The sequence below is a fragment of the Micromys minutus genome (assembly GCF_963924665.1).
Source record: "Micromys minutus genome assembly, chromosome: 22".
NCBI classification, from domain to species: domain Eukaryota; kingdom Metazoa; phylum Chordata; class Mammalia; order Rodentia; family Muridae; genus Micromys; species Micromys minutus.
This window is the reverse complement of record NC_137957.1, coordinates 44323368-44350541: the sequence shown is the minus strand read 5'-3', so window position 1 is coordinate 44350541 and position 27174 is coordinate 44323368. Positions and strand designations below refer to the sequence as shown.

The window sequence follows — 27174 nt, the reverse complement described above, 5'->3', positions numbered from 1 at the left end:
CTTATTCTGATTTGATTTTGTTTTGCTGTAAAAATGTAGAGTCGAGGAAAGTGGGAAAGGGAGTGATGTGGTTTGACTTCAGGGCTCCTGTCTCTGCAGGCATGGGGTCTATCTACAGTACACGAGTCACTCACTTCTAGGAACCTAAAAAGCTCATGAAGGAAGCTTCACCCACTAGAGATTTCCTGTTGGTTTCACGTCTCTAACATGAGCACATTTAAAAGCAATTCTCTCATGTTATTGTTTTTGTTTATCATTTTTTAATGGGTAGGAATGTTTTGCTTGCATGTAAATTTGTACGTCTTGTGCTTGCCTTGTGGCCATGGAGATAGAAGAGGACATCACATCCCCTGGATGTTAAGGACAGTTGTGGGCTGCCACGTGGGTGCTGGGAATCGAACCTGGGCCCTCTGTAAGAGGAAATCAGATCCCTTGATGGACAGTTGTGGGCTGCCATATCGGTATTTGGACACCTAGGTCCTCTGTAAGAACAGAATGTGTTCTTAACCACTGGGCCATCCCTCTAACCCCTGCTGGCTTTCATTTCAACATCATAAAGAGGTGTTGCGGTAAATGTTTAAATACCACTCATGTTGTTCACCTGCAGAAACCTAGCTGGGGTTTTAAAAGCTGTGGTCGTTTGTTCCTTGCATCCATTGGTCTCCGATGACCACAGACAACCGTTAATAGTATTTGGCATTTGTGTACAGTTGTGCAACGAGTTAAGTGTTTCCTGTGTTTGTGACGGACTTAACACCATTCAGATGGTATTAAGCCATTTTGTTGGAGTAGTCTGTGTGTGGAGGATACTGACTGAGGTAGGAGTGCACAGAGGTTTGATTGCAGAGGCTCACACCTTGGCTTTGGTCACTGACTGACGAAAGGTGCTGCGGGTGAGGCTAGGAGGGGCGTACAAAGCATTTGCAAGTCTGTCCTGCGAGGTGGTGATCCGCCTTTGCAGCATGTTATTTCTGTGCCTTGTTTAGTTCTTGGTAACACGGAGAGTTCTTTGTCTCAGTACCTCTGAAACAGCTCTGCCCACTCTGAATGGCAAGCCCACTGTGTGCATTTGGCGGAGCACAGAGTTCACAGCGCAGTCTTGAAGTTGTGTTTTAACTGGCTCAGGAGCCAGGAACATTGCAGGCCATTCTGAGAGCTGGCTGGACAGATGGGGTTTTGTGGTTTGTTGATATGTCTTGTAAGACAGGGTCTCAATGTGTAGCATAGGCTGGCTTCCTGTTCTTCTGACCTCAGCCCTTGGTGCTGAGATTATGGGTGTGGGCCCCATACTTGGCTCACAGGGTTTTTCATGATTGGTATTAAGTCTGCCTTTGGTTACTTGGCTGCGTTGTCCTCTCCAGTAGGTTTTGTTTTAAAGATATTTTTACTCAAGTATTTAAACAAAAGAAACCTTTAAACCTTTTCTCCATTGCTTTCTCCTTCATGACGTTTCAGAGAAATGACCAAAAGTTTCTTCAACGCCCAGTTTGGGAGCTTGTTCCGCACAGACCAGAACCCGACCTACTTCCTGAGGCGCCTGTCGAGGTTTGCCGACATCTACATGGCGTCTCTGAGCTGCCTCCTGAACTATGACGTCCACCACACGTTCTACCCCAGGAGGACTCCCCTGCAGCACGAGCTCCCTGCATGGTCGGACAGCCCGTCCGCCTTCAAAGCCCCTCTGCTGCAGGAGGCTCAGGCCAAGTAACCCTGTGTTTGCCTGAGGAGAAAGCCAGAAGCATTCATGGCCTTACAGAGGGTCAAGTAGCCTGAGAGTTGCTTCCCAGAGTCAGTTACGCCTTTGTATCTTTTCTACCTTACCATGAGTACTGTCCTGTCCAGGTTGAAAAAGGAGCTGGCTGCCCGGGGTCTGCTGGTCCTTCTCCACACCACGCCGATTCGATCTTGTTTGTTGTGGAACCAACAACGTCAGGCCTCTTGACGAGTGCGACCTCTTGATGGCTGTCTGTGTTCAGCAGGTCAAGAGTGGACACTTCTTGGTTCTGTGAGACATTTCTTGGTTGTTTACGAGCGGTTACATTGAGGACCGCAAGGGCATGGTGATCTGCAAAGAAAACAGGAGGCAGGCTGCTGAGGGAACAGCCCTACCTGTGGCCAGTTCCCTGGTCTTCTGGTCCTAGGCTCTCAAAGACGTTTTCACATGGAAATCACAGCCTCCTGGGATGAGTTTGCTCAAGGAGAAGAAGCAGCATTTGTCCTCAGTGTATTCTTGCTTTGTCTGCTTGAAGGTGTGATGAACGGGGTTTCCTCCTCCCCAGGAAAGGGGTAAGGAGACAGCCAGTGGGTCAGACACGATAGAACACAAAAAAGGTGCAGAGCCTGGGACTCAGCCTGTGGCCAGCGCTAGCCCATGTGCTGGGACAGCCAGTACAGGCAGCTCGCCCGTGGGAACGCCACATTTCACGCCGAGAGCCACGCTGGGGAAATAAATCTCCTCTGCCCTTCCCCATCTGGAGGGAAGAATCCTTTATCACGCCTGTTTGCAGTATCTTTAAACACATTTGATGCTTGGGCGCCACAGGAGTGGCTGCTGTTTAATGGTGGGGTTTCCATTGCAGATTCCACCTAAGTGCTCGCGGCCAGATTAGCCTTGTCTCACGTGGCCTGACTCATTGTAAGCTTTTGTGCTAATGTGGCACTGCTGCTGCCGCCGCCGCCGCCGCTGCCTTCCCTTCCCCCTCCTTACCCCCCTCCTAATCCCCCCCCCCAGTCTTGCTATGGAACCTGGGCTGGCCTTGGACTTCAATGCTCCTGCCTCAGTCTCCATAGTGTTGTGTTACAGGCGTGCAAAAGTGTGAAGAAAGGCAGGATCAGGAAGGAGACTTGTGGCGAGCACTCGCTCTTTGGCATCTTTACCACCATAAGTAGATCCTAACCAGCTGTTGAGGGGCTGCTCCCCTGGCCTGTGGCAGAAATGAACTGTGTATTATTCGCTGTAATGCCGTGTGTTAGTTAGCATGGGATCTTTGACGTTGGTAGTGGTGAACATTGTGGGAAAGGTGACCCTTCAGGCCCCCTCCCCCCTTCCTGTATTCTAAACACCGGGTTTTTTTTTATTTTTATTTTTTTTTCCAGAATGGGATGGGCATTTTTCTGTTCCCATGTTCCTGTTTCCCAGTGTTAGCCACCAGGGGGTTTGGCAGCTGCTCAGTGCCAGTGTCATAAAGGGACGTGTGCTGCTTGGGATGTCCCTGACCTGTGATTTGTAGGAGCAGAATGAAGCTTGAACTTTTTTTTTTTTTTTTTATCTTGGTCAAATCGTGCATTCTTCGGGTGTGGACCAGATGCCAGTGAGGGTTTGTTTCCTCATGACTGAGGTAAAGCTGCTCTTATGCCCACAGCAGGTGACCTAAGCCTTGGGGGAGGAAAACCTCTCCTGGGTGTGTGACATGCATTTTACAGCCTATTCCTGTGCACAGGGGTCACAGTCCTGAGGTCACCAACCATGACAGTACTGGGAAGAGCTGGGATGTCGCCCCAGACATGCAGCTGGCTAGCTGTACACTCTGCCGTGCCCTGGCAGTGTGGCCCGGCACAGCAACTCTGTATGAAGGACAGAGCCGTTTCCAGCGTATGTAGTCAGGACAAGTTTTAGCTTGTCCCTGGGACTCCTGGCTGGGGTCTGGCGTAATGCACTGGTATCTTATTCTTTCTAGAGTCTTCTTTTGTGTGCACATTGAGGAAGGTATATATAGGTAAAAGGGGAGGTGGGTTTTTTTTCCACCTTAAAAAAAATCAAATTGTAAACTGAACAGTAAAAAAAAATTATTATCTTTAAACTAAGTTTTTTTTCTTTTTTTCTTTTTTTTGGGACGTTGTTTAGATTGATTTTCTTAGAATCATGTGAGCAAAAATTCAGTCCAAGGGCAGTCCCTGCCAGGGTGACATTGGAGCAGTTTGCACTGCTGGGGTTTTCTCAGAGTTGCTTTTTTAGGGGAGAGCTGGCTTTAAACATATCTCAGGTGCTGGGTGTTTGAGGCTCTTGCTTTTCCTCCCAAGATAGAAACCCTCCCCTTCCTTCCTCCTCCACCCTCCTTCCTTCTTCCCCTTCCCTCTCTCTACCCTCCTTCCTTCTTTCTCTTCCCTCCTCCTCTGCCCTCCTTCCTTCTTTCCCTTCCCTCCTCCTCTGCCCTCCTTCCTTCTTTCCCTTCCCTCCTCCTCTGCCCTCCTTCCTTCTTTCCCTTCCCTCCCCCTACCCTCCTTCCTTTCCCTTCCCTCTACCCTCCTTCCTTCTTCCCCTTCTTTCCTCCTTCCCCCTCTTTCTCCCCCTCTTCCCCCTTCTTTCCTCTCTCCCCCTTTGGCCTCTGGTCTCTGTCCATGTCTTTCTCTGTCATTTCCCCACCCCCTCCTCTCTTGTCTCCTTTCCCTTTAATTCCCCCCCCCCCCCAATACACCTGCTACTGATTTGGTCCCCTCTTGGACTAAATTACCAGTTGCTTTGAACACATCAGCCCTCTTATTTATTGCAATAAAGGAGAAGTGAAAAGCTGTGGTGTCTCCTACCTAATTTAGCTTTGGGTGAACTAAATGGCTTTCCCCTCTAAACACTGAAATTCTACTTTATCCGAATGCTCACTTGCTGCCAAAAACCTACTTGGGGGCTCTTGACTACAAAGCTCAAAAGCCTACATTTGGCCAGAGGCAGGCTCCTTAATAGTCTCTTCAGCTGCTTAGGGAGCTCATCTATTCCTGCCTCTGAGGGTTTCCTTTGCTTGTTATTTTGGGACAGGGTCTCCGAGTGTAGCTCTGGCTGGTCTGGAAGTTACTATGTAGAGTAGGTTAGCCCCAAACTTACAGAGATCTTGCCTCTGTCCCCATAGAGTGTAGAAATAAGACAAGTGTACCACCAGGCCTGGTTTTTGTTTTTATTTTTTCTTGTTATTTATGTGTTTATTTATTTATGTCTTTGGCCTTGATATTCGGGAGCTAGTTTCAGCTAACGTTTCAGACCACGGCTAGGTGTGGCAAAGGGAAGGAAGAGGAGAGGAGCCTTTTCTAAAACCATCTTCAACTTTGCAGGCCTCGCCCATTGCTGCTTCTGTAGAGATGGCTCTGCTGTTCTCTTGGGATTTGGTCCACCAGCACAGGCTGTGTGGCTTGTTGGCTCCTGCTTGGATGGCAAGATTCTTTGCTTGGGTACAGTTAGTGTAAGATCTGAACCAGTGTGCTGTGCCCCACAGCCGCCCCGTCTACCATACATATCTGTCTCCGCACGGCCAGTGCTAGGTGAGTTTGCAGTGCCTGCCGAGACTGCTTCCCTCAGCTGCAACCTGTTGCCCTTGTTAAGACTCTGCTGAGCTCAGGACTGAAGCTGATTCCAGGGGCCGGGAGTGTTGCTGGCTGACGTGTTCCTCTTTGAGAACAATTTTGATGCGCAGCACAGCCCTCCCCAGATCACATGCCTTTCCTGTGGGTGTACCATCCACGACTGTTCCCTATGAGGGGACAAAGGCCTGGTCTCTCCGACACTACTTTGGGCATTGCTGAGTTCCTTTTGGGGCTGCCAAGACCTTCTTGTGCTTGTCTTGCACTGCAGCCCCTCCCCCCAACTAGTCCCCCCCCAGTCCCCGTCCCGGGTGTGGATCTCATCAGTGGCCCTCTCAAGACCTTCCTGCATGAAGCTTTTGTCTTCAGTCAGCTCCTCCCAAACTGCTCTTGTGCTTTTTATTTTCTGTTAGCGCAGGCTTGAGCTCCAACGTAGGCCCGTTTCCTAACTGTGTCCTAGAATGACCGTGCCTGTGTGGTGCCACGCTTGATAAATGCAAAGTAGGTTTACTATTTATTTGGAATGTGAATTTGCTATTTATTCTACGTGTTGATTGTATACGTTGTGATAATGAACTTAAAAGCCAAATAAAAGCTTGAACTGTGTCTGGTGTGTGTCAGTCCACTGTCGGTTATGGGTATCTAACCCGTTGCCAAACATGGTTTTCCCCCAGATGTGAGGCCATTTCTATGAAAAGAAATCAAAAGTTAAAAAAACAACCCTGGGCTGGAGAGATGGCTCAGTGGTTTAGAGCACTGACTGCCCTTCCAGAGGTCCTGAGTTCAAATCCCAGCAACCACATGGTGGCTCACAACCATCTGTAATGGGATCCGATGTCCTCTTCTGGTGCGTCTGAAGACAGCTATGGTGTACTTACATGAAATAAATAGATGAATCTTTAAAAACAAAACAAACCAAAACCCCTTAGGGTTGGGAGTACAGTTCAGTGGTAGAGTGCTACCCCAAGTACTCCATTCCCAGCACCTCAAAAGAAGGAAGAGAATGGACCCACAGCGGGGGATTGAGAAAGGTGAAATTGTAGGTGGTTTCTGAGCTTCAGGACTAAGTCACAAATGAAACGTGAGAGGTCTTCCCTGGGCAGGTGTCGGCTGCAGACATGTGCAGGATAGGGTGGTGGTGGTGGTGTCTGGGGTGAGGTGGGGTACTCCCATTCGCTTGTAGTCATTAACCTAGGAGCTGGGACATGCTGAGAAAATAGAGAATTGAGGAAGAGCACACATAGATGGACCCATGGCTCCAGCTGCACATGTAGCAGAGGATGGCCTTGTTGGGTATCAATGGGAGGAGAGGCCCTTGGTCCTGCCTAGGCTTGATGCCCTGGTGTAGGGGAAATGTTAGGGCAGAGAGGTGGGAGGGGGTGGGTGAGTACCCTCAGAAGCGGGGGGGGGGGGTAATGGAATAGGAGGTTTCTGGAGGGGAATCTGGGAAAGGGTATAACGTTTGAAATGTAAATTAAAAATATTCAATACAAAATTGTAAAAAAAAAAAAAGAAAATTTGCTACCGGGTTAGGATAAGTTTATAAATCTCGAATGTGGTACTTTCACACATCTTAAATGTATGTGTATAGATTTGGCATCTGTGGCTCCACCGTGCTCTCAGTGTGCTGAACAGACTGTCATTCATGTCTCCTGCGGATGTTGTTTCCCAGGGCGCTCACTTCTATTTGTGCTGGGATGATGGGTGCCACAGAGCCACTAGCTAATCTGTCCTGCCTAGGTTGTTTGTGGGGGGTTCCTCCATGGTGTGATGCCCCAAAGGTAGTCCCTCAGAACTGCGGCAGCTTCTGTTTCCCGGAGCTGGGAGAATGCTTACAAGACATTCTATGGCTTCTAGAACTTGAGGTAAGACTTGCCTCGGCAAACCTTTAATGGATGAGGAGATTTGGGGTGTACTGGCAAAGGGGGAGCCTGAGGTCTGTCCAATCCTGGCTTTCATCCTGTCCCCCATACTGAGTCCATCTTGCTGACACTGGGCCCTTCTGATGGGTGGGTTGGAGGTGCTAGGGTGTTACGGAGTGGCTGCTGAAGCTCGCTGAGTCGTGAGCCACTGTCCACAGCGAGAAAGGACCAGAAGTGCACGGCTTGTTGAAATCTTTATCCCAAATATACAGATGTGCGTTTGCAGGCCCTGGGCTTGGGGGAGACTTTGCTCAGTTCTTTTCCAATCCCAGCAAGTCCTGCCACCTGAGGCTGCTCCGTATCTGGATCTCTGCTGCTTATCCGAAGAAGTCACTGGACTGGTGGTTTTAAAGCCTTTTTATTATCCTCCCAATTCTCCAGTCTCAAGTTTTTTTTTTTTTTGTTTTTTTCTTTTTTTTGTGCACCTGGGTAGGGCAGCTTAAGTACATGATCCTAGCATGCTGGAGGCGAAAACAGGGGAGTCTGGACTTTAAGGCTAGCCTGGGCTATGCAGGAAGGACAGGGAAGAGGTAGAGGGATGAGGGGAGAGCAGGATGGTTTTCTAATGGTGTCAGGGTATGCTGTTGCATAGCAACACTGCATCTTTCAGGCGTGTTGCATGGATACACTACAGCTCGGTCACACTAGACGATGGACATTGGGGTCCTGCCTTTTGACTGTTCTGAACAATGTCACCTTGAGTACATGTGAGCCTAGGGCTGTTCAGTCTTGGGTACGCACCTATGAGGGTTAGTTCTGGGCTCCGTGGTAATCCCACTGGACTATCTGAGGAGCTGAGACCTTCCCACAGTCCCTCCACTTGACATTTCCCACCAGCAAGGCATGAGAGTTCCGGTTCCCCACACCCTCAGCAAGGCATGAGAGTTCCGGTTCCCCACACCCTCAGCAAGGCATGAGAGTTCCGGTTCCCCACACCCTCAGCAAGGCATGAGAGTTCCGGTTCCCCACACCCTCAGCAAGGCATGAGAGTTCCGGTTCCCCACACCCTCAGCAAGGCATGAGAGTTCCGGTTCCCCACACCCTCAGCACCCCCTGTCTTATGAAGGATCATTTGACCAGTGCTCTAGTGGGTGTGAAGTGGAGTCTCGTGCTCAAAGTAAACGCAAGGAAACAAAATCAAACAACTGGTAAGACGAATGTTGGCCGATCGGAAAGGCTCTAATTAGCCTTGATACGTATATTTTGCTTTCACAGTTTGATACCTCCTATGTACACAGTGACTTTTTTTTTCTCAAATCATTTATTGAGCACACCCGTGTGGCAGACACTTCTGGGTACAGAACGTGAGGTGAAGCCCTGCCTTTGGTGCTTACAGTCAACAGGAGAGTCCCACAGGGTCGCAGCTACACACAAGACAGGCAGAACGGACCAAGCACCATCTGGAACGTGCCGAGAACCACAGTGGAGGCTCAGACGTCCCCCAGGTGTCAAAGCAACATGGCCCCGTTCCCCTGGTGACGACCCCAGATTAACCAGAAGGGTGAGGTATGGCTTCTGAGTGTTATCATACTTTAAGACAAATGACCCAAGAGACAGCTGGAGCTGGGGCTTCACCATGGAACCGTGCCTGTGGCTGTTTGCTGGCTTTTCAGGACCTCAGTGCCCCCAGGGGGTCGCTGCTCTCCAGCTCCTGTTCTCCGGAGTCCTAGAAGACAGAGGGCCGTGATTCTACTGTTCCTGCTGCTGCACCCTCCCCAGTGCTCTGCTCTGGAGCCTCGATGAACCTTTGCTCAAGATGCTGCTGCTTTATATGGGGCGAGTAGGCTCAAAGCGTTGTCTCAGGAGCCTTCCCTCCCCCGGCTGACTCATGGGGGAACTGGAGGCTGGGGGGTGGGAGTGGGTGCTGGTTAGGGCTGCTTATGCTGGGCCCGTTCATGCTTGAAGTTTGGCTCCTTGGAGTTGCCTGTGTGGAGTCCTGGTATTGCTTTCCCGTGTCTGTCAGTACCACAGGAGTACTGACCTCCCAAGGCAGGTGTGAGGGTTATCTGTGGGTGATTATAGACACTCCTTCATGCTGAAAATACTGGTATTGCTTCCCCGTGTCTGTCAGTACCACAGGAGTACTGACCTACCAAGGAAGGTGTGAGGGTTATCTATGAGTGATTATAGACACTCCTTCATGCTGAAAATACTGAAGCATGCTGACTGTGAGATTTGAGATGTTTCTCAGGATACCCTACTCCCTGCCAGAAGGCCTTGCTAAGCCTCCACTGTTTCTAGCCCTGCAGAGCAGCGTGGGTTAGCAGAGGTTTCTCATTGTTTGGGATGGACAGAGATGGGTAGGTGGAAAAGTGTAGCCTCTTGGTGTCCTGGGCTCAGGAGTCCTGGTACTGGAGCCTGTGGGCCTCTGGCTCTGATTGGTTTAGGTGAATCCTGCCTCTAGAATGCTGTCCCTTTGCTTTTCAGGTGACTCTCTTGTGAGTAAAGCTGAAGGTAACCTTAAGGCAAAACATGGGAAGGTATGAAGGGCACAGGACAGCTCAGCCCCATACATGTTTAAAACGACGGTGGTTTCAATGGAATGACGCGGACAGAAATAAACCCATAGTCCAGCAGAGCCCATGGCTGAAATATGGATACAACATTTTTACATGGGTTAAAAAAAAAACAAAATAAGGTTTGTGGTGTGGTTCCTTTTCAACCTGCTGTGAAGGTAATTCAGTCTGGTATCATACACACTCATCCCCACAGGGCGTGAGTCAGGGTTTACACCTGTTGCGGTAAGAATATCTGAGACTGTTTTTGCAAGCAACCTTTGTAGTGTTTCAGAGTCAACCTGTAAAAATTCAGCTACCAGCCAGCTCTGGTGGCACACACCCCTCATCCCAGCACTGGAGAGGCAGGGGGAGGGGACTCTGAAAAGCCTGTCCTATATAGTGAGCTCCAGGCCACTCATGACTACACCTTGTCTCACCAAGCAAATAAAATACTATATGTGTTTGATTTAATGGGATTTTCAGAGTAATTAAAAAAAACCTGAACTATACCATGATTTGTAGAAATACGTGTTCTAAACACTACTCTGACAGCAGCCATCTGGCTTTGGTTACTATTGCAGGAGGGCTGTTAATCCATATAAGCCAAGACTCTAGTGTTGCCTTGACTAGGAGAACTCTGTCAGCCTGGGTGGTCAGACAAGGACACTCAGCACACTGCTTGTCAAGGTTTTTCATGGTCACGTAAGGGGAAAATGCCTTTCCCTAGCTCCTCAGTCCAGAACTGGTAGAAAATGACAGGCAGTTACCTTTCCCATTCAGTGTGAATGGGGTGCCCTGCACAGAGTTACCCTGACTAAAGTCACAGTGCTCCAGTCCAAGCTGAAGCCTCACCAACTCAATCAGTGGATGTTTCTTTGGGAGACTAGGCCAGAACACCACCTGTTAAGACCTCCTTAAGTAAAGGAAGTGTCCCAGGCAGAGAGTTCATGAGGGCATAGCTAAGGGAAGGACTTTCTGCAGGCTTACTTCTGCAAGTCGCCTCTGTCCCACCCACCACAGGGTGGAGAAGGAGCAGCCTCTGGTTTGAGGCATCTGTCATCCATCTGAAAGATGGGCATTCTGAACAGAAAAGGCTTCTAGGTTGTCTGTCCAAGACACATTCTAGAAGGGAGCTCTTCCCGTGGGGCAGCTCCACTGATCTCTGCTGAAAGCAGCATTCTGTACCCCAGGTGAACTCTGACCTAGAGTGAAGTGCAAACTCACTGTGAAGGGGTCACAGGAGGACTCTGGGGGTGCCGGCGTTGAGGTCTCATACAAAGGGTTTGCGATACTCTCGGGCTGCTGCTTTCCAAAAGCCAACACATCGATGTCGTCTTCTGACTGTTCAGAGAGAGAATGACAAGGGTTGAAAGGCAGGACTGTCCCCGTCCCCGATCCTCTCTTCTCCTTGGGAGCCTTTTCAGCAACACTGACTTGTGAGAGAAGATACTGGGTCCAAGTGACAACTTACATATCTGACCAGGTATGTCCCATACTGGCCCTAGGACATTTCTACCCCGGAGACATGTTCCCATAGTTTATGCTGCCAATTCTACCATAAGCATCGTTGATCCTCTTGTTACCCTGGTCATCCCTGAACTTAGAAAGGTTATATATGATATACAAACTTGGTTACCATATTCAAACACGATGGTTTGTTCTCACGCAAACGTGCCTCCAGATCTAGTCCCCATTTTGAGCTATTTAGGAGGGCAGGAATGTGGTTGTGGTATTTGCTGACAGGGCCTTCGGTTGGGGTTAAAGGGCACAGCGGGTGAGGCATGAGCCAGTGTGTTGTGACTCTACGAGCCAAGGCTAGGCATGAGCCAAGGCTAGGCACGAGCCAAGGCTAGGCATGAGCCAAGGCTAGGCGCTTTCACCCTAGTTCATTCTCTGTACAGTGTTTGGAACTTGGGGAGGTCCCTTGTAGCAAGAAAAGCCCTTTCCAGGGGTGCCCACGTGGTCTTGGATCACGCAGCTTTCAGATCTGTGAGCTGAACAGACCTCTTGACTGAACGTGGTCTAGTTTGTGGTGTTTTGGTTATAGTAACAGGTGTTTTTGAGAGTTGCCTCTGCGCTTAAAAATAGGCAAGCTATCCCCTGGAAGGCACGGACTGTTGCCTGAGGGCACCGCAGTGTTTCTCTGAGTGTGGAAAGGAGACCTGTGAAGAGTACAGGGTTTGTAAGAGTACAGGGCTTGTGAGGAAGGGTGCTTGGTTGCTGCACTTCTAAAGACAGGTCTCGTAAAGGCAGAACCCCAACCCCTGGCATTCTTGAGAGTCCATGGGACCCTTGGGAGGTGGAGCCTAGCGGGACAAAGTTTGGTGATTGAGGGGTGTGCCCATGAAGGGGACTTGGGAACACTGGCTCCTTCTTCCATTCTCTTTGCTTCCCAGCCACCATGAAGTTCTCTGCCATGTGTTCCTGACACAATGTGCCGCTTTGCCACAGATCCAAAGGCAAAGTCACCAAGTGACCATGTCACCAGGTGACCATGGGTTACAACCATGAGCTGACCTGTTCTTCATAATATCATAATAACATTATATTATGTTATCATGGTAACAGAAAACTGACTGACACATGGGTCACCCCATGGTCAGCTCAGGAGCTTGCTGATGATGTGAGGAAGACTCAACTCTGCACATAGAATGAAAAGAGATTTGCTGGCCAGAGAGTAAATCTGTGGGCGTGTCTGACCCTGATCCCCAACACTCAGAGCCAGTCCTGCTGTCAAGCCCGCCAAGGTGGGTACTTGTTTAGACACTCCTCCCAGGAGACAGGAGCATGGGTGGGGTGGTTATTCTCATCAGCTCTGGTGGAAGGATGCCTTTGAGCTAGCCTGGCCCATGGAGCAGGCTGTTGGAGTGGACCTGATGTGCTGTGTCCCTCCAGAACCCTCTGTGCGGACTGACTGTGGGAGGCACAGCCTGGAAGGGCTGAGGGGCTGCCTCTTGTGTGCTGCAACAGACTTTTCCAGGTGTGAGCCACGGTGGCAGGCTTGGTGGCGAGTGTGGCTGTTCCTGTGTCTTACTGCTTCTGCGTTTCTCTACTTGACATTTTAGCTTTCTGCTGTGAGTCAAGGTGGCATGTCAGAGGCCAAGTTTTCACAGCCCCTGGTCTTGGGCTTCCCAGTTTCCAGAGCCACGAGGCAATAAACTCAGGCTCTATGTAAATCACTCACTCACAACAATCTGGTGTTGTGCCAGTGTGTATACATGTATTTGGATGCTATAGAACAACCTCAGGTGTGTGTGTGTGTGTGTGTGTGTGTGTGTTTGTGTGTGTGTATACACACATACACATACACATATGCCCTGATCCTACCATATCAGCCTGTGGAGCACTGAGCTACCTTTACACGCACAGAAACATATGAAAGGCAACCCTACTATCCCCTTCTCAGTACCCCCCCACCTCTCTCCCACCTCTCCCCACCTCAAAACGCTGGAATCCAGTTGTCCTCTGGTTCAGCCGGAAGTAGGAGTAGGCAGCCAGAGCAATCGCACCAGTGACCAGGACGACAGCACAGAATATGCCTGTTCCCAGGCCAGAGTGGGCGGCCATCTGCACACAGAAAGGAAAACGGTCAGTTCTTAAGCTGGAGATTCCCCCAGAAAGGATGTCTGAGTTTACCCTCACTTACCCAGGCACCTTGTGACTCAAAACCCAATATCAAATTTACACAGTTCTAGGCCTCATCACTGCCAGGGCCCTGAATGGTATGGATAGTCATTTCCCCATCTCTGTATGGGGAAACTGAGGCAGAGAGGATAAATACTTGCCCAAACCGTAGAAGTAGAATAGGCTTTAAAGCTAGTCTGGTTTGGAGCTTATTTGCACAACCACCACGCTATGGAACATTCTAGAAAATGTTAGGATACTAATGATAATCGTAGCCAGCCTTTCTGGAGCATGCAGGTTGTGCCAGCAACTGCTTTAAGGACACAGCGTTTCTCCATGTAGTCTTCCCAGGACAGGGAAGTGCTGTAAACCCCTCAGCACACACTGTGTAGATGAGAAAACTGGGGTTCTGAGACTCTCAGAGAAATCGGAGTTTAGGACTTCTCACTTCCCTTCTGCTGGTTCCCCAACCCATCTTTCCCTTTTGTTGAGCAAACTAGTAAGGCTGTAAGCCAACCCTGGGGAGTGCATATTTGACTCCAGGTTTTCCTGGTTCCTTAGCAGGAACCTGAGTACTCACTGCTGCAGTGGGAGGAGCTTTCAAAGGTTCAGAAATGATATGCAGGATCCCATTGGAGGAACCTGAGTACTCACTGCTGCAGTGGGAGGAGCTTTCAAAGGCTCAGAAATGATATGCAGGATCCCATTGGAGGCAATGATGTCCCACTGCAGAATGGCTCTTCCATCCACAAACCTGGTCTCCTGGGAACCGGTAGAGAGTGAATGAGCTTGGCTGCCTCCTTCCCCTTTCCCCACACAGGCAGCTTTTCCATTTGGCTTCTCAGGCCTAAGAGCCTCGGCTTCCACCTCGGCTTCCTCCCTTGTGTTCTGTCAAACATTCTTTAGCTTGGCACCATCAAACCTCTGATCTGAGGGCTGCAGACATTCTGGGCCTATTCCTCCATTCCTCCATGTGACTGTTCAGGAGCACCTGAGCAGTAAGTGGTAAACCCTAAGGCTCTGGCTCTGGGATCTGGGTCACACCACACCTCTAGAGAGGTGCTAAACACCTTGCAAACACTAGCTTGTGTGTGGAGTCACAGTCACACTCTAGCTGACTTCAGACTCTGATATGTACAGGTCTTGAAGGGGGGCTTGGCTAAAGCACTGCCACTTAGGACTCATTCTGTCAGGTCCGATGTCTTCACAAACTCCGAACAACCGGACCCGTGGCAGCCTATGGATTAGAGTTCACAGTCACCATGGTCTTCATCACCACAACCATCACTATCACCACTGCCATCGTTAACATTTTATCAGATGAAGAAACTGAGCTCAGAGAAAATGGGTGGACTAAGTCCTTATAGCTAACAAGAGGCAGAGGCTCATTCCAGGGTCATCTGACGGAGAAGCTCAAGTGTTAATGCTTGAGATAGAGTAACAAACCAACTGAAGCCAAAGGTAGAGAACAAAGGAGCCTCAAAATAGTTTCTTTTCTCTGGCTGGGTGATGGTGACTTATGCCTTTTATCCCACTCAGGAGGGATTTTATGCACTCAGGAGGCAGAGGCATACAGATCTCTGTGAGTTCGAGGCTAGCCTGGTCTACAGAGTGACTTCCTGGACAGGCAGGACTATATAGAGAAACCCTGTCTCTAAAAACCAAAGCAAAGCAAAGCAAAGCAAATCAGTTTCATACCGAGTACTCATGACTCAGTTCCTAAGGCCAGTCTATTCCCAAGGCTCTGGGGTGGCCTGTGAGTATATAATGTCACAGCCACAGTTTGTGTTAATTCCACCGTGACCTGTGGGTTTAAAGCTGAGTTTCATATCATAATAGCTGGTGTCAGTCACGTGTCTACTCATGCCTGGAGCTTTGTGTGCATTTTTTTTTTCTAGTTCTCTCAGTGAACCTGGAGGACTTTTCATACTTGCTGGAGCTGGTCCTGGCTGCAGGTAATGAGTAGCTGGCTTCCCAGCCTAGTCTTCAGAATGGTGCCGTTGACAAGGTCACCGTATAAAGAGACGTTGGCATTGATGAGGTGGTGCTCGATGTCCCGCCCAGACAGGCTCTAAGAGAAACAAAGCACACGAACAGTCTTAGGTCTAAGCAATGGCTGGAGATAAGGAGGTCTTCTTAGGTGTTTGGGGTCTTTTCCAATGCTTATGTAGAACTAGCACATGGGAATCATCTTCATTCTGAGTTTCCTGGAGGTGTCTAGAGTGAGGACCAGGCAGGCGGAGGCCTCTCTCTTCAGCCCTGTGACTGGGTAGTATCTGGAGCTCACAGCCTGATGGTCAGCCTCCAGGGTGAGTTGAGCAAGTCCTCTCCTCTTTGGACCACATCATGAGGAAGGGTCATGAGTGGGTTGGACTCATTGTCCCAGGGGTACTGATGCTTCTCTCTGCCCTGGATGCTTGCCTCTGGCCCCTTAGCTCCTTCCCTGACTTTGAGGTCAGCCTTGTGAGCTGTTGCCTGGTGTCTCACTGGCAAATATGACCAGAGGATGGAACAGTATTCAGCATTCCTGTTCCTCACCATTGACTGTTAGGCTGCTCAGTTATGAGGATGCTGGAGGGCAGATCCATCAGTAGGCCAGCCTGGACTGCTGACTGTGTGGAGACCAGCAGCAGCTGCTGCTCCTTGGATGTGCCTTAGATAACTGTCAGCTGCTGTACTGGGGTAGGGTCGTTGACTGTTATAAAGTCCTGTACTTTGACTTCCCACGTGTTGGGATTACAGGCCTGCACTGGCATGCCTGGTAATGTACCCTGTTATGGTAGTGACAGATAACACTCCTGTCTAAAGTGTAGGCACCAGAAACTTCACTCACCTTATTTTCTGGTAGCCCGCTGTTCTGTGGTACAAATAGGGTGCTACGGATGGACAGGTCAGTCAGGTATTTCAAAAATGCCCGGCCTTGGGCTGAGCTATTGGAAAACGCCAGTACCTCCTGGGGAACAGAAGAGTGTCAGATGGGCCACCGTGGTGTGGGAGTTGGGGTGGCTGGAGAAGCTGGAGAAACCTCTGAGATACCCCTTTGCTAAGCCAAAGTCTGACTTCCTTTGTAGTCCCTCTCACTGGCCTTGGGAGAGTATCAGGATGACGTCTTCCTGAGTCCCACAGTACTAAGATGCTGTGGGTACTGCTTCACTGCACATGGAGACAGTGCCTGTGTCCCGCCATGGGATACTGCTCCATTACAGAGCAGCGCTGTTCCATGTTGAGTGTAAACCCAGAGGCAGGGTGATTCTGCACCTCACATGTGCACAAAGATACCACCGTCTGTCTAGCAGGAGCCACGAAGCACAGGCTGATAGGCAACTCACTCATCCAAGAAAAGGAACCGTCCATGAGCTTATGCCACGTCCTCTGGATGCAGATGCAACCTCCTCACCACAAAGAGAGATGTGGGACACTGGTCCTCATTGACCTGCCTGTCATTCAGCCATCAAGCATGGTGCATTCATCTCATGGTTGATGGGCAGAGTTCCAGACTGTTCCAGGTCCTCAGCTCAGCATAGTCCCTGTTGCCTGCTGAGGCTTGTTCAGTTGCAGCGCAGCCAAACTCGCCCGACCCTGAGCCTCACCCACCTCGAGCCGCCAGGATGTCTTCCCATCTCTGTAGTCAGGTTCTCTTAATGTCTAACCACTTGGGGTGACTGGGCACTGAGTCAGTCCTATGCCTTCCCTTGAGCTTTGTGGCCTCTTTAATTCTTTTGTAGCCAATCTGTCACCTATGTGTGTGTGTATTAGTGTGTGAAGTATAGTAGATGACCCAAGAGTTAGTACTGATGGTGGAATAAGAGAACCTGTGGTTGACAGTCGGCCATATTATCAAGACCATGAATGACTGCATGGTAAATTGCAGCCAATGAATGGTCAACTACTGTTAACAAATTCTGATTCCGTGGAAGGACAAAGATGTGTCCATTTGCTTCTGATATGATGTGCTTGTGGTATAAGAGGTAACCATGCTATTCCTTTTGTTTGATAGGTTTTTAAAACCATTTTATATGCAAATACCTGCATTGCACTGATGAATCCAGAAGTTTCCACATGCTCACGCTGTCAGAATACCAACTCGTTTAAAGACCACAACCATCCCAGGAGGGTGCCGCTAGCACCTCCATTTTATAGATGAGGGTCGGGGCAGACAGGATACGTACCGTCAGGAAGTTTGTGAGCGAGGGGAAGGACATGAGGACTTGCAGCAGGTTCCCACTGCACGAGAAGCCGTCTCCCACATAGCCTACCTTGCACGTGCAGTTCACATCTGGAATGAAAGACACAAGGGCCATGCCCAGTAAGGTGAGGCTTGGGCCACCCTGCTCATTCCTGGGGATCAGTTGTCCAGGCAGGGAGCCTGCAGTGGATGGGGGCAGTGACCTTTCATCCGGTAACAGAAGACATCCCACATTTCACTCTTGTTGGCCCTGGGTCCGTAGTCTACAATCCCAACAACATTTGCACCACATTTCCGAGAAGCATAGGTCGTGGGGTAGGCGACCCGCCCACTCTCCAGCCAGCCAGCGGAGCAGAGGTGATACTTAGCCTGTAGAGACAGGGAAATGGCTGGATTATTTAGAATGTCTTGTTTGCTGTGGAGTAATCTGGCTTATTCTGATCCCTACCCAGACTGCCTTCACTAGTACCCGGAAGGTCACTAAATTTCTGCCCATCAAGCCTCTGGATGAATGACTGTGGTGTTCTCTCACTTTTGGTGCCCAGGCCTTTCATGCTTACTTCTCTTTTGAGGAGGGATTTACCCCAGGACAAATGCTTCTGCTTACGAATGAATCAAAACCCTGGTTGATGACAGGATTCTAATTCATCATTATCACGGTCACCTTCACTCCCATGTGGCTGTGCTTTTAAAACCCCTATCAGATCATCAAGATGACCAGGTACAGGGGGATAGTGTGAACCCCAGGAACCACAATCATCTACAACTCCGCGTGCCAGGCATGGGATCCCACTGCGGACCAGTGGAGTCCAGGAGACCCCCGAACAATATAGGCTTTCGTCATCATCGCTCTTGCTTGTCTCCCAGAGCCTGAAGGTAAGAGCCCGTTGTTGAGGACACTTATTTGGACCTAAGGCTTGGAAGAATCAAGCTGGAACTGACTTGGAGACCTCAGAGTGTGGGAAGCTGCTGTGCATGCTGCCAACGGAGAAAGCAGTCAGTGGTCCTGCCCAGATAAAAAGCTCGTAAACCTCAACAACTAGCATGGCGAGGTGTTTCCAAAGGTGCAGTGATGGTGCTTGTAGCTTGGAGGTAACCAAGAGCTGTCTAATTGGACTTGGGGCCTGCTCAATAGCAGGCCGTTCACTGACTGGCGCTGTAAACCTAGCCTACTTGTGGCTGCTGAAGCCATGGACACTGGAGGAGAAACCACTATGGCCAGTGTCTTGACACTAGTATAATTTCTAACTGTATGCTAAATACACATCATTATACATATAGGTAAGTATAGCTCTCACCCCTCATTAAAGAAGCTTCTTTTTTTTACAGCAGATGGAGACTCTAATAGAGATCAATAACTGATCAAAAACTGCAGACAAGTGACTGTGAGGTGCCCAGCATCAGGTGATACATCTATACAACCCAACTCGTATACCTAAGGCTTAGCGGAAGATGGGGCAGAAAGACTCTAAGAGCCAGAGACCAGGACATCTGCCGAGAGAAAAGTGTCTCTGTATATGATAGGGAAGCTGCATCGACGGCCTCACAACAATATGGTTGCCTAAACAGGACCTGCATGGTGACACCTGTTGACATGACAGTGTGATCGAGAGACATCTCACAAGGACCCATCTCTAGACGAAGAGCTATAGGCACTTAATGGCTGCTGGGAGGGAAAATAAGTTTTCTCCAGGTTTGAACTCCCTGATAAGTTTCCCACACCCATGTGGTCAGCTCCTACAATACCCAAATGAGCAACACCAAATGGACTTAGCTCTCTCTCTCTCTCTCTCTCTCTCTCTCTGTGTGTGTGTGTGTGTGTGTACGCACACACGTGCACACACACACGTGCACACAATAACAAAGAAGTGGTCATGAATTTGAGAAGGAAATTTGGGGACATGGGAAGAGTTGGTGGCAGGGAGGAAGGGCAGAAATGATGTAAACATGGTACTTATGTCTGAAATTCTCAAGAAGTTATTTTTACAAAGATGACTGAGGCAAGACAAAGTTGCACGAAGCCGTGGAACAAGCAAGCACTCAGATCTAGACACCCCACACCCCAGTGTGTCTCAAATCTCTCAGTAGTAGAATGTTGAGCCCCTTCCTCCTGCCGCACCAGGACCACAGATTTCAGTGGCTCTAATCACTGTGAAGGAAATTCCACTCCCACCCCCATCCCCATCCCCACTCCCATCCCCACCCCCACCCCCCAGAACCTTGTAACAGAAGGATCCCCCTTCATGCAGAAGAACCAGCATGCAGCTTCTTGGTGCTGGCTTTTCCAAATGGGTGGGGCTTCTGGTTTCCAGAAGCTTTGAGAGAGGCCTGACTAGACAGCCATTTCTCCCTGCTGGGCTGGAAGCCTGCTGACCCCAGGACTTCCTTTTACTGGTGTCCTAGATTGTGACTGTTCTGTGACTGCAGAGAGACCCTGCCCAGGCTGATTGTTAGTCCTCCTGGGATTCCCCTGTGATAGTGGACTTCACTCTGCCTGCTGGATGGACCACCTCGGGGTGATGATGGATATGTTTTTTTTTTTTTAAACCTGTCTGAGTCCCAGCTTCCCTAGGTGTAAAAACAAAGGGATGGGGTCAGGTTGCCAACATGACACCCTACACAGTGTTGGGCACATGGCAGATGCCTGACTTTGGATATGATGACCTCTTGGCTTTGCTTCAGGAGTTTCTTTTCTTGTGCTTGGTTCCAAGAAGCCAGTCACAGGAATTTCCTCCAGCTTAAGTGGCGGCTGCCTGCACGCCCTCCGTTTGCTCTGCCCTAGGTGTCTGCGTGAGCACCCACCTTCTGGGCATAGGAGAGCTGGTTGTAGGTGGCTATGGATGCAGCTTCGTTGGCACAGGCCTCTTTGGCCTTGTCAAATGTCAGTTTGTACTGGCCCAGTGGGGAGCGTAGATGGAATACGCCGACAGTAGTGTCTAGAAGAGGAGAGAGATTATGAAGTCAGCCTGCTGGACTGACTGTAGCCCACGGTACCCCTGGAAGCCACTTTCCCTTCAAGTTACATCGAAGCTCATCATTTGAAGTGTTTCTTTCTATTAGTTGTAAAAATAGGGTTAGAGGCAGCCTAGGAGTTAGGAGCACTGGCCACTCTTGCTGAGCAGTGCCCACACAGCAGCCCACAGCTGTTCTGAGGATCCAGTTCCCTCTTCTGATTCTCTGTAGGCACTGGGCACACATGGAACATAGTAACTACACAGCCATCTCCCCTAACCAAGTACAACCCTCTCAGGCACAAACGCCTCCCCCACGTTCTCTGGTTTTTCTCAATCCAGGCATTTATTGGGTCAGGCCTCTACTGCGTATCTCCGGAAAACCTCTCATCTCACCTCAGTAGATTTCCCTTCTCTGAAAAAAGAAAGCAGCTTTTATTTATATATGTTTGTATTTTTTGAGACATGGTTTCATTATGTAGTCCTGTCTGGCCTGGACTTTTCTACATAGACTAGGCTGACTCAAACTCACAGAAATCTAACTACCTTTGCCTCCTGAGTGTTGTGATTAAAGGCAGTACTAGCATGCCCACACCCTCTCTGTTTTTAAAGGAAGATTCATTGTGATGTGTATGCATTATATCTATATCTAGATATCTAGCTTCCTCTATATACGACCCCTATATAGGAAGTCACTGAAGTCCCTCTTTATTCTGGCTCTGAACTATGATTTTTCTCTATGGGGTTTCAGCACGCCATACCTGCCAGGCCCCCATACTGTGGCTTTTTACTTTCTTGTGAGAGTTGCATTAGCCTGTGAGTTTACTATATAGCATTCGAGTCATCCTCAGAAGTGCCCGGGCTATATGCCTGTCACTGAGAGGAGCAAGGAACTGTTAGGGAACCACTGCTGTGAGTGACAGCCTTTGTTATTAGCCACACTGATCTGTGCTTTCCAGACTTAGTCCCAGCCAGTGGTTGTGGGGGTCCCAAGTCCTAGCCTTCAGGTCAACTGTGATTCTCCTGCCTCACTGGGTCTGGGCAATGTGCAGGTTCTTTAGTTTCTGCTTTAGTTTATCTTTCCTTCTCCCCTGCACACAAGCCTGAAGAGATAGGTGCTTTGGGCCAGGGTCACAGCCACACTGACCCTGGAAGTGAAGGTCTGCACAGTTGGCATCTGGGTGGCACTGTCCGTTGTCCTGTAAGCAGCGGTCAAGGGGCAGCTGTTCGGGCTCACAGTTCATTCCGTCCCCGACATAGTGACTTTTACATTCACACTTGTGCTTGCCCTGTGGGAAGAGAGCAGGGAACTGTGAAAGTGCCCCCGTGATTCCCAGCACCAGAGGACACACATCCGACACAGGAGCAGTTCAGAAAGGCACTGTGCACCGGGCAAGCAGGTTGTCTTGTGTGTGTGCAGGTTTATGGTGAGAGGCTGCCATTCTTAGCACATGTATTGCTTTCCCAGAGCCCCTCACTCAAAGCAACATGCGGGAAGCAAGTCTTGCCCACTATCCCACGAGTGGGCCTGACCTCTGCTCGTGGCCTTTCTCAGTTGGTGCCAGGGTTGTTTGTTGAGTTTTATATTAAATGCCCCCTGTTTCCACCTGTGGCTATGCTTCTTACATATGAGAACTTTTTTTTTTTTGTCATACATGTACACCTGGCACCCACTTCAGTCCTTAATTGTTGCTTTGTGACCACTGGTCCAATCAGAGACTGTCCTCATTTAATGTCACAAACCCCATGAAGTCTCTTCTGTTGCTGGTCTTGCTTCATGTGGAGAAACTGAGGCTCAAAGATACCAAGCGGTCGAACTCCAGCCACACACTGTATATGTTCAGAGCTAAGTCTCAAAGGCTGCTTGGCTGTAGATCTGTTTGTAACTGGCATGGGTACTGTGTCCCACCAGCTCTCTTCCCAACAAAGAAATGGAGCACTGACTCAATTTCTGAAGACTGGAGGAGGGGTCACATTGATGCTGTTTTTACCAACGTCTTTTGTCTTAATGAACTTTGTATCTGGAGCCATGATAGACTCATAGGAAAGTAGGAAGGAGACAGAGAGAGAGAGAGAGAGAGAGAGAGAGAGAGAGGGAGGGAGGGAGGGAGGGAGGGAGGGAGGGAGGGAGGGAGGGAGGGAGGGAAAGATGGGGGACCCTTTTTAGCAGTAGTTCTCAACCTGTGGGTCATGACCTCTTGGGGGAGTCAAATGACCCTTTCACAGGGGTTAACTAAGACCAACAGAAAGGACAGATATTTGCATTATGATTCCTAACAGCAGTCAAACTACAGTTCTGAAGTAGCAATGAAAATAGCTTTATGGTTGGGGTCACCACAACACGATTAACTCTATTAAAGAGCTGCAGCATTAGGAAGGTCGAGGACCACTGTTCTATAACCTATTAGCTTCTCTTAATGTGAGGATATTATCCAGCTGTAGTGGAAGCTAAGAAGTGATGTTGGTATAGTCTTATTAACTAAACGATAGAACTTATATGTATTTCACTAAGTCTGACTCTAATATCTTTTTCTGCTGAAGATACACTGACTTTTACTAGAAATACACCAAGGTGGGAAGATGGTGTAGCAGACACCGGAGGGGAAGCAGAGGCCAGTAGCTGAGGACACCAGGCTGAACTGGGCACAAAGGGCTGCTATCCTAAATGTCCCCAGGGGAGTGACACTCACTGGTCCAGTCATCCTGCAGGTGGCATGCTCATGACATCCGCCGTTGACACCATCTGCACAGGGGTCTATCTCTGTACAGCTGTGGCCATCCCCCTGGTAGCCCTTCTGGCAGCTGCAAGAGACTTGGGTGCCCTTCTGGGAGCACTTGGCGACCTTCGCACAGCCCCCATTGTTCTGTTTGCAGAAATCCACAACTGCAAGAGAAACGGTGGAGGGCTTCATAAGCCACTGTCCAGGTCTATCTGTCAGCCTCTTACAGCGAGTGGGTAACAGTCATCATGTGTCCATGTTTGGTCCCATGATCTGTTGGCTCTCTACTGACTTGTGTATGATTCATGTCCTTATGACACCCTGACAGACTTTTCATATACTTATAGGATAGCTTAGGTAATTTTTAGAAATATTGGGGGTTTTGCTGTTAGGACTCTCTCCCTCCCCTTCTCTCTCTCCCTTCCTCTCTACCTCCTTCCCCCAACCTCTGCCTGTGTGTGTGTGTGTGTGTGTGTGTGTGTGTGTGTGTGTGTCTGTCTGTCTGTCTGTCTGCCCATGTCTATGTCCTGGTTAATTTGACACAGCCTCTAATCATTTGAGTAAGTCTCAGATCTGACCGACTTGCAGCCACACCTGTGAGAGACTGTCTTGATGGATGGTAAATGTTGGGAGGGTGCCATCTTAGCCCACTGCAGGTCTGGGCTACAAAAGGGCAGGCATGACAATATCTATTATTTATAAGTTTTGCTTATAGAAAACTTCAGAAAGTACATATGGCAGAGACTGCTCACCATGCCCTTTCCTCTGCTGTAGTCGAAGTTGTAGGGGGAACGTGTTATGGCTGGTCTAACGAGATGGTGACATTTCCCAGCTCTCTTGCATTGAGGAATGACATGAGTGCCAGCCGACAGAATGGTGGAAGATCTGATTTTTGCCAATTTGGGTTGTTTTTAAAGAGATGGAGGTTTGCCTCCTTCCCTCCTCTTTCCCTTCTCCATCCTATAGCCTAGGAGTGTTAGCTCTGAAGGTCTTCCTTCAAACTCTTATACAAGATAGAAGAAACGTTTTTGTGTGGACTGGCATTGCAGATGGCGGCTATAACTCAGTGGCAGCGTGCTTGCCTAGTGTTTGAAAGGCTCAGGGTTCCCTCTCACTGGCAGACAGGGTAAGGGGGCCAGAAGATATGTAGTCTTCAGTCTTCACTTTCTCATCTTAATGCTGTAGTCAGCTTCTGGATTTTCCAAGTAAGACTGATTAATTGTTGAGTTAGGAAAATACTATGAAATACGAGCACATCTTGTTTTGCAAAGCAATTTAAGAAGTTTAAAACTGTGGCTTGGGAGGTAGGTGGGGCAACTGTGAACAAACCATTGATAAAAAGAGTCCAAGAGAGGACGGGCATTGTCGCAGAGGCCTGAGCAGACAGTGGAAGGGTCAGGGTGCAGCCCAGCCGGTGTGACCACACCCTGCTCCTCTCCTGTGCCTGCTCCTGTTTCCTAAGTAAACAGAGAGGACTCACCTGTGCACGTGAGTCCGTCACCTTCGTAATTCAAGTTACACACACACGTGTTGTTCTCCATACAGGTGGCATGCACGGAACAAGCAGGTATGCACACTGGAATCACAACTGTGGAGAGAGGTCTCCTTTCACCCTGCGCCCCACTGTGTAGAGTCAGCCTCGCCCTCTCGGTGCCCACTCGGTTCCCCAGGACTCTTCAGGTGTCTCATAAATGGCAGACAGGGGGTTATTGCTGAGGACCCTCCCATCTTGCAGAGTCTGAGTCAGTTCAGATGATAATGCACAGGTTGCCTCAGAGGCAACTATTTAGAGCTTTATCCCACCAAACTTGCAAGCAGGCATGAACCTGTCCAACAGACTCTTTTGCCCTAAGAACGTGGGCGACCAGGCAGAGAAGGTTAAACCGAAGAGAAATTCCACTGTCTTTCAAGGGCACTGCTGAGCTGGGGAGAAGTCTGGCACTTTGGTGATCGGATGGGGCTGTGGTTAGCACAGGCAACCTGAAGCTGTTAGATGGAAGCAAAGCCAATCATACTGTTAGAGCTTCCGAAGCTCCCCCAAGAGCCTAGTGATGCTCTTGACTCCAGGAAGGAGGAACGGACACTGATTCAGGCAGAATAATTTGACCTTTTAGAGCACAGAGTCTCAGAAAAGCATGAATCAAGATTTTGACGGTGATGACAACCACGATGGTAACGGAAGCAACTGTGATATGGCAGATACAAACACGGGCCCTTCAGAGTCATGCAGGGTGTACTGCAGAATGCTCAGCTTTCTACAGATTAGCAAGGTGAGGGTGGGCCGTCCAATGCATGCAGTAAGTAGCAGAATCAGACCACACCCTGATCTCAGGACTCCAGAGACTGAGTTGCCTGACACCACCTGGTTTCTGTCACCACGCACTTGGGTCTGAGTCCCATCATATTGAGGCATTTCCACTGCATGGTTTGTAAATGGGAGTAAAATCTTTTCATCAAGTTTTCTTCCAACCCACCAACCTCCAGAGGTCCAGGCCACAGTTCAAACCACTGTTTACAGGTAGAGGTGGGAATACTCACATTGTTTACAGGTAAAGGTGGGAACATCCACAGTTTACAGGTAGAGGTGGGAACATTCACAGTTTACAGGTGGAGGTGGGAACACCTACAGTTTACAGGTGGAGGTGGGAATAACTACAGTTTACAGGTGGAGGTGGGAACACCCACAGTTTACAGGTGGAGGTGGGAACACCCACAGTTTACAGGTGGAGGTGGGAACACCCACAGTTTACAGGTGGAGGTGGGAACACCCACAGTTTACAGGTGGAGGTGGGAACACCTACAGTTTACAGGTGGAGGTGGGAACACCTACAGTTTACAGGTGGAGGTGGGAACACCCACAGTTTACAGGTGGAGGTGGGAACACCCTCACTGTCATTTCCTCAGCTATCACTCAGATTCCAGCTTCCTTGCCCTCCCTCAATAGAGTCTCCCGAACCACGGGCTGCCAGTGGTTGGCCATTCCCCAACACACCTGTGAGAGTGTCACAAACTCGGCCTGTCCACCCAGTTTCACAGAGGCACTGCCCAGAGCCTGTGATGCCCTCATCGCACTGTCCATGCTCAGAGCAGCTGCAGGCTGTAAGAGAAGTCAGAGAGCCAGTAATGAGTGACGGCACCTTCGGCGTGAGGGCCGCCAGGCTTTCTACCACAGTCACCACTGCTTTCCCTCAGAATTCCCCAAATCCACACCAGAGCACGGGAAGCTCAGACAGGTAAGACTGTGTTTTCACAGGGCTGAATGTGTGAGGATAAAGGTCACAAAGCTGTATCACACAAATAGAATGCCATGGGGCATGTCACAGAACAGATGGGGGTGACAACTTCACTGGGGGGATCTATTTAAAAATAAAATTCAAAAGCATGAATCAATTCTGCTGCTTAATACTTCAGTATGGCTGTGCCAGCCCCAGCCTCCATGCATGGCTGCCCCAGCCTCCCCAGCTGCCCCAGCCTCCCCAGCTGCCCCAGCCTCCATGCATGGCTGCCCCAGCCTCCCCAGCTGCCCCAGCCTCCCCAGCTGCCCCAGCCTCCCCAGCTGCCCCAGGCTCCATGCATGTCTGCCCCAGTCTCCCCAGCTGCCCCAGCCTCCCCAGCTGCCCCAGCCTCCATGCATGGCTGCCTCAGTCTCCCCAGCTGCCCCAGCCTCCATGCATGACTGCCCCAGCCTTCCCAGTGGCAGCCCTGTCTCAGCATTTGCTCTCCCACTGTGTGAACTCCACAGGGCCATTACAGCCATCCTTCGCAATCTGTTCACAACAGTCCTCTGTTCCCAACCCTTCACTGGCCACTTTGCCTGCCACACTTAGAAAAGACGCTGATGAGTTTCCATGGGTCCAGAATTCCCTGTGTACTCTGGCTCCTGGTGACTTTCAGGCTTCATTTCCTTCCTATCTTCCCCTTCATTACCTACTCTTGCTGTTTCTGGCAGGTCAGGGTCAGGCCCACTTGCCTAGACCTCTGCATTTG

At 49.7% G+C, this 27174-nt stretch overlaps 2 protein-coding genes across 2 annotated transcripts in view; one reads left to right on the top strand and one right to left on the bottom strand.

Moving 5' to 3' along the window:
* Positions 1-5892, top strand: part of NT5DC3 (5'-nucleotidase domain containing 3) — a 47481-nt gene extending 41589 nt beyond the window's left edge. Inside the window, exon 14 of the mRNA XM_080935562.1 lies at positions 1456-5892. Coding sequence (XP_080791688.1) covers positions 1456-1708 — 253 coding nt within the window. The 3' untranslated portion in view covers positions 1709-5892. The remainder of the gene's footprint in view (positions 1-1455) is intronic.
* A 2895-nt stretch (positions 5893-8787) lies between these two features.
* STAB2 (stabilin 2) overlaps positions 8788-27174 on the bottom strand; it is a 150877-nt gene continuing 132490 nt past the window's right edge. Inside the window, exons 53-65 of the mRNA XM_080935775.1 lie at positions 26180-26284; positions 24668-24775; positions 23158-23351; positions 21615-21756; positions 20319-20452; positions 17720-17885; positions 17500-17606; positions 16164-16283; positions 15261-15401; positions 13985-14092; positions 13145-13273; positions 10931-11047; positions 8788-8874 (exon numbers count right to left, since the gene is read on the bottom strand). Of these exons, the coding sequence (XP_080791901.1) occupies positions 8818-8874; positions 10931-11047; positions 13145-13273; positions 13985-14092; positions 15261-15401; positions 16164-16283; positions 17500-17606; positions 17720-17885; positions 20319-20452; positions 21615-21756; positions 23158-23351; positions 24668-24775; positions 26180-26284 (1628 nt within the window). The 3' untranslated portion in view covers positions 8788-8817. The remainder of the gene's footprint in view (positions 8875-10930; positions 11048-13144; positions 13274-13984; positions 14093-15260; positions 15402-16163; positions 16284-17499; positions 17607-17719; positions 17886-20318; positions 20453-21614; positions 21757-23157; positions 23352-24667; positions 24776-26179; positions 26285-27174) is intronic.